At 42.6% G+C, this 7,129-nt stretch overlaps 1 protein-coding gene across 8 annotated transcripts in view; it reads right to left on the reverse strand.

Annotated features, from left to right (window-relative positions):
* NBEAL1 (neurobeachin like 1) overlaps positions 1 to 6,869 on the reverse strand; it is a 69,862-nt gene extending 62,993 nt beyond the window's left edge. For 7 of the 8 annotated variants that reach the window (XR_001556460.1, XM_015868270.1, XM_032445995.1 and 4 more), the window contains exons 1-2: positions 6,756 to 6,869; positions 5,967 to 6,265 (exon numbers count right to left, since the gene is read on the reverse strand). Coding sequence is in view for 7 of the 8 variants with exons in the window: in XM_015868270.1 (XP_015723756.1) it covers positions 5,967 to 6,017 (51 nt within the window). In the remaining variant the exon portion in view is untranslated. Of the gene's footprint in view, positions 1 to 5,966; positions 6,266 to 6,710 lie in introns of all 8 variants that reach the window. The other variant, XM_015868267.1, reaches the window with a different exon arrangement.
* Between the last annotated feature and the right edge of the window lie 260 nt (positions 6,870 to 7,129).

The following is a 7,129-nucleotide window of genomic DNA, read 5'->3' on the forward strand; positions in this document are numbered from 1 at the left end:
TCTGCCAGTTTCTTTGCCAGTACATACTTACAGAATGGCAGAGATATCTCCTACAGATTGTTTTAAATACACTTTACAACTGTGTAATAGATTCCCATTCACCAGTTTTGGCAATGGAACGAGTCCTGATAACAGTGACTTACAAAGAGCTGCTTTCAGTGCACGCTTAGTTTGATCAAGCATTAATTTGATCATAATCTGAATAATTCTTTATCTAACGAAGGTAGTATAAGCAGTTCAATATGAATTACTGACAAATCAGCCATTGCACAAGAAGGAAGACGAGTGCAAGCTGAAGTCAGGATGAGATCATGTTTGGGATGCAAAGGTCACTGTTTCACAGGGCTTACAGTTTAACATCAAAGATTACATAGGAGTAACTAAATGCTTCTCACCACAAGTAACCACAATTGCGCAGAAAAACATTTTTTGAAGTAAGAAGATTAGAACACCTCTTACAATGTGACATTTCACAATATTCAACAGACTGATAAATAATTTTGTAACGCTCCGCTGGAAGGTATGCATTTGCTCTTGTTTGCTGATAGTCACATGAAATCCCAGCCTTACAATGCAGGTGGTGAAGGGATTTGATTGTACTATGACACACTGTCTGAGATGCAGTACTTTGTAAAACAGCAGCAAGAGGCTGCTGGACACCACACACAAAACAGAAATAATGAATGGCTCTCACGCTCTTCCCATGGCACAGCACACATTAATTTAAATGAACTGTTTAATGTTCGAATGAATGCATAATGCCAACAAGTTTAGCTCAAGCAAATTAAGTGTGTTTAGCTTTCAGCTTCCAGTATTCACACTGCAGTGGTCGTAAGATCTGAGACAGCACTACCAGCACACCACAGTTTGTAGCATTTGACTGTAGCAGCCCATTCCTGACTAACACAGAAATCATTGTTTCCCCCCAGAACCATTTACTTTATCATTCAAGTTTTCCAGTTCCATTAAGCAGCTTATAAAGAACCAGAACCTCATATGCGATTCTTCCCAGAGGAAGAAAAAAAATAATTCAAGTGACAGGGTTTGAAATACTCGAAGTCACTTTGAAGATAATGCAGAGTCATAGTTCATGTTTTTGTCTGTATAGCTCTTTGGTCTAGGACTAAAATACTCTCCTATTAAAAAAAACAAAAACACCAACCACACAACAAGTCTTCTTTCCATGCTATCGTAGTAGTTTTAAAAGGAAATTTATGGGTAGATATCCCTTACCAAAACAGAGAGAACTACAGCACAATCAGATTTGTTAAAAACAAACCAGCAGAACAGTGCAACACAAGTAAGTATGTTTCTTAAAAAGTCAGGCCTTAACATACCAAGGGACGTGACTGTCTCAGTTATCTGTGCCAGTAAAGACCAGAATATTATTAGCTGTACAACTGCTAATACACAGAGAACCTACCAACTAACGCTGCTAGGACTGAAGGCTCTCAGGAAGCACAAGTCAGATAGAAGCTGGCTGTGGAACACCACTTTGCCTCAAGCTATTCTACCACATTTAAAAACACTGACAGAAGAGTGTCCTTTACAAACCTAAGCCTGGAAAGATGTTAAATTACATTTCAAGTTTACAAATCAAGCTGTTCTGGGCCATAAGTTACAAGCAGCAAGCTGCTTTTATAGGTGCCACTTGAAAGCGTAGGTTCGTTTTAAAGGCTCTTTTTAGACTGACAAATGTGTTTCATAGGTGACTTTCAGCATGTTCTTCTGAAAGTTTATCATTTGGCTTTTATCATCCCCTTTATCTCCCCCCCTTAGATTAAAAAAAATAAATGTTTACCTTGCTCTAATTGTACTCGTGTCCTGTGAAATTCAGATTTCACTTTGCCTTTGTAGAACATTCATGTTTTCTTATTCATAAATATTCAGGTAAAACTGAGCATATCAAGTTATACAATTTTTTTTTTTCATTTCCCTTTCAAGATATGACTTCATGCTTCTCTTGAAATGTGTAAATTCAAGAAAAAATATGTGTATTAGCAGTGAAAAAATATTCTCATACAGAAAACTATTTGATCACATTCTGTGTAAATTAAAAACTCAGATGCTTTGAAATAAAGGCAAGTGATTTCTGAAATATCTACCAGAAGAACTGGAGAAGATGATACATATGTAGTTGAAATCTTACAGAAAAGATACAGATACAAGATAATTTGGATCTGCAGTAAAAGTTACTTCGGAGGGTAATAAGGCATGAATTAATTTTGTATACTGGTACACAATTAACAGCTAAGATGAGATAAACTACAACTGTAATAGAGCTACAGCTATGTTGGTTTCTGAACACAAGGCAAGACTGGTAGAGCAGATCTAATGAAAGAGATTACTTCAGTCACATGAACATGAAAAGGTCACAGAAACACTCGGATGAAAGCACAGCCTTTCTCAGACTACCTCAGTTCATCTGGTAGAGCTTTTCTCCTGCTGCAAACTTACTTTACTGAAACATTTTCAAATATCTAGTACATATTCACTTAAGTGAATTATGTTACTCTGAAGATTATAGTTAAGGCTTCACACTGCCAAGCAATAGACTAATGCTTGACACCACCTTTGTCTTTTCACCTGCTGCAGAAAATTTTCCCTAGTGAATTCCATAAGAAAAACCTATGTAATCCGTTCTATATGTATTTCAATTATCTTCAAATTATAAAGAATGCATTCCTACATTTAGATCAGAAGATGGCAGCTTACATTCATATTAGTGTTCAAGTGAATAACAGCAACATACATACAGATGAGCGAGCATTAGAGAAAAAAAACCCTATTTTAAACTGAAAATCACCCCAAAAGATCATGGCAGCAATCTGAGCTTTTAACAATGTTTTCTCTGCAGAAAGTTCGACATCATTAAAAAAAAAATTAAAACAAAGAACAACTCAAGGCAGAAGAGCTGAGACAATGAACAATGCAATGCTTTCAGAGCATTTCCAGTGACTCAGATCAAAACTTCACTGCATTTAGTGAGTTTGTACAGTGCTCCCAGACTGCACCAAAAGCATCATCAGTCACATGTGGCTGTTATGGTAAGAGGCATGACCCCAAGGAAGCAAGATGGTTACACAGCATCACCCATCGCCTCAAAATTGTGACAAGCGTGGCTGCTTTAACACACAGTGCTATACTTAGTTACTATCATCCAGGGCCCAACCTCCTGAAAAAGGCAAAGATAGGCAACACAAGTTGCTATCAGCAATGCTGAGCATCGCACCAAAAACAAGTTAGATAAAGAAACAGTGAAATCCAAACAAGGCTGCAAAATCCAAAGCCACACATTTGAGATCTGTTAAGCAACAAATCCTCATTTACTCAACTGTAGCCACGCAGTAGCTTTGGTAGTTTGGAGACATGTACCCCACACTTTTCTTTCCCAGGAGGATGCCAGCCACAAAGTCATGAAAAGGCAACACATGGGATACGATGCTACGTTTCATTGGGCAGCCCAAGCATAAAGAGACTTTTCCCTAAGCCACGATAGTGTGTTACTGGTGATTATTGCTACATCTTCCCATTGTGCTAGATGCTATAAGGAGAGCCAACAGCAGCACAATCTAGATGCTTTCAATACTCAACTGAATAATTTATATTTAACCCTCACAATACTTCATACAATGAGATTCTGCAGTTGAGAGCAACTCCATCAAACTTAATCCAACAGGGAATACTGCACCCTAGATCCCTTTCATATGCAAAAAGGAAAGGATTTTAACCAAAAGACAAGTTAGAGGTTAAAAAAAAAGCTTTGTGCCCAGTGTTTGTTGAAACACTATTGAGGTTTTTTGGGTTTTTTTGTGTTTTTTTTTTAAACTCAAACTGCCCTCAAATTTCAGACAAGCTATTCTGCTAAAGCGTAAATATTTCTACTTAAGAAAAATTCCTTGTCAGTACATGAATACACTTAACATACCCATAGTTGTAAGGTGGAACGATACAAAGATGGTAACACATATTCAAAAGGTTATTTATAGGGAAAAACTCACCAATACAGATACCTTAGCTGGGAAATGCTGAGGCAATCTCCACTGGGGAGCAATCTCCAAGAGATGCTGCCTTAGTGGTGGTCAGCCCTTAAATGAGGTCTAGAGGAGGTGGAGTCAAGCTCCACCCCTTCCGGGAGCACAGCTAAATTACTCTCACCTGTGCTCCCACAGCTGACCCAACACTTGCCTCAGCTGATTAATCAGAGGTTCAGGCTGTGATTACCAATTTCCCATACAATAGTATATGGTTCTGGAAGAAAACATACCAAACTAAAACCAAAAGTCAAGTCACAGAGCTCACAAGGGCTGAGTACATCAAAATACATACATATTTTTAATGAGTCTAGATAGTCTCTTCATTCCCAACACAAGAGCTGTCCGTATGGCACTTGCATTCACATAAAGAAACTGAGCATCCCCCAAAGCACTCATTGTAACTAGCACTGCTTTATTTATTCCTGTTGGCATGCAGACAATATGGAGATGGAAAGCACACAATGAGAATAAAAGGTTCAAGCAAAGGAGAAAAGGCACAAGAGAGATAGAAAGAATTTTATAAAGTATAAATTTCTAGAGAGGAAAGAGACAAAGACTGGCAGAGAAAAAAAAAAATAACAAAAAACTCAAAGTTTGGCTCATCTCCCCAGCCCTGCATCTCCTAAAGCTGAAGAAAGCCTGGATTCTTGGGGTCTGTTCCAAGTATCTTTGTTCTTCTCACACTGATGAACTCACTGGAAAAACATCCATCTCCTCCAGTGCTGGTCTATTTCCCACTGCTATTGGCATTCCTACTTTAGTTTAAATGGCAAAGGCCTATGCAAATACATTTCAGTCCAACAGATAAGCCACGTGGGTAAGAAGTCATAACACGCTGCGATACTTGCAATGGTTTTATTTTTAACTACATAATAGAGCATTAGGATTGCTAGCACACGAAAATTAAGAAAAGCCACATCCCAGGCTGCCTCATGCAACCCTCACCCACTGCTTGTGTGCAAGCATTATTAAGACAGTATGCATATAAGATCTCATACTAGTCTTGAAGCAGACCTTCTGTGGAAATGAACCCAGGAGAACAAGAGAACATTTACCCTTAATACCTGACTGGTTTGAAAAGTGAGAGAGCCTGTGATACATAAAAAGGGTGAGACTGCAAAGTAAAAAAGCTAAAGAAAAATAGGAAATAGGGCCACCAAAAGCAACCCCTGCCACTGCCACAGAGCTCCTATACAATAGCAGGCTGGCTCCTACCTCAGCCTTTACAGTTGGTTGGTTTGTTTGTTTTTTAAACACCCTCCTCATTTTACGAGTACCTACTTAGATAAGCTGGAATCCATTCTGCACACACACTCAGTACTCCAGCAACAGTTGGGATCACTACTTTAACTACGTTAATTGCTTAACAGTGGGAAATACAAATGGAGAAACAACAGAGTTGTAATAGTGATCCTGCCAGGGGAAAATAAGTCCATTGCTATCAGAGTACTTTGATGTTGTGGTAATAAGCAGCAAAGAACGGCTCAGGACTACTTCAATAAATCTGCTCTTCAGGAAGGCTTTGGCTAATGTATATTAAATAAAACAGAAACCGTACATAAAACAATAAAGTTAAAATTAAATACTAGACAGTAATGAATTAAATGAATGCAATTCATCCTAATGCAGTGATCCTACGTAACAAAACCTACCTAAAGCATGAGTGCATGCATTCACACAACCAAAGGGTGTAGTTAACTAAGTGCCATAACCCTGTACAGTTCATGCCTAATTCACAAAAAAACAAGCCCAATCTACAGAGTAAATCAAGAGGTGGACTTGCAAATGGTTTAAGTTCAGCCATACTTAAAAAGGTCACGCAAGTCTAAGCAAAACAGAGCATTAAAACATAGTCCAGAATTAATTTAAATAACTGACTTGAAAAAAAAGGAGAAAAGACACACGGACACCCCCCAGCCGGTCCCTCACCTTGCTGCAGTAAAGCATCCACAGCTCGTACAGCCTCTCCCGGGATGCCATTCCTCCCCTTCCTCCTTTCCTCAGTGCCAGCTCCTTCCGTTCAGGATCCAACCATGCTCAGTTCCCAAGCGCTCTTTCTGCAGCTTTTAGCTTATTGTGACACTTATATTATAATCCAATAAGGAGTCAAAGATTAAAATAACAGGGTCTCAGCCTCTCCTTTTTGGGTAAACATAGCACGACAGCAGGGACTGAAGGCAGCGGCCGAGCATGTCCGTTTCTCACCAGTGGCACAGCGCGTTTAATCTCTGAAAGTGAAAACACACCCTTCAGGCCTCTGGCGGAGGAGAGCAAAACAAACCCGGACTCGAAGCCCAACAGCCGGCCTCGGGAATTACGCGAGGCCAGTGGCACCGCTTTCGCTGGCGGCTTTAGCGCAGCACGGAGCAGCCCGGCGCCGATTTCTCGGTGTGAGGAGCGAGCGGCTGACGGCGGACACCGAGCCCGCAGGGGTCACCCCACTGAGCGGCTCGGGCGGGCAGTGACAGCCACCACCCTGGTACCCCCACCTCGGGGAACGCCGCCGCCCTACAACACGGAGAGCCGAGGCAGCGTCTGCCCAGACAGGGACACCGACAGCGGCCTTTCCCGTTCCCCGCAGGAGAAGCCCCGCGCCACACCGCCCGCTCCGTCACCGCCGCCTGACACAGCACCGCTGCCCCGGGCCGCCACCCACCGCGCCCCCGGCCTCACCCGGTTCCCCCCCCAGCGCCTCCGCGGCCTCTCCCCGCAGCTCACCTGCGCCAGGCGGAGGCAGCTGGGCAGCGCCGGGCGGCACAGTGGGCCGGGCCTCGCCACATCGCCCGCCCCGCCCGCATTCCGGCACACGCCCCGGCCGCCGCCAGGGGGTGGAGAAGCTGAGGGCGCCATGTTGGCTGCGGGCACGGCCGCGGGCGGGACCGACCCTGCGGGTAAAGTGATCGTGACTGTGTAGTGACGAAGGCCCTACGGCTGTAGAATGGCGGTCACTAAGTAAGCAGAGAGGCCTAGGGCCGCAATAGCGCCGGACCCCACCTGAGAAAACAGCGCGGAAAGCGTTTTTACCCTTTAAGAGATTGGAGTGCCTCAGGGTCATAGAGCTTCACGCGTTTGAGAGAGGCCTGCACAGCCTG

The sequence above is a fragment of the Coturnix japonica genome, chromosome 7, assembly GCF_001577835.2.
Source record: "Coturnix japonica isolate 7356 chromosome 7, Coturnix japonica 2.1, whole genome shotgun sequence".
Taxonomy (NCBI): Eukaryota; Metazoa; Chordata; class Aves; order Galliformes; family Phasianidae; genus Coturnix; species Coturnix japonica.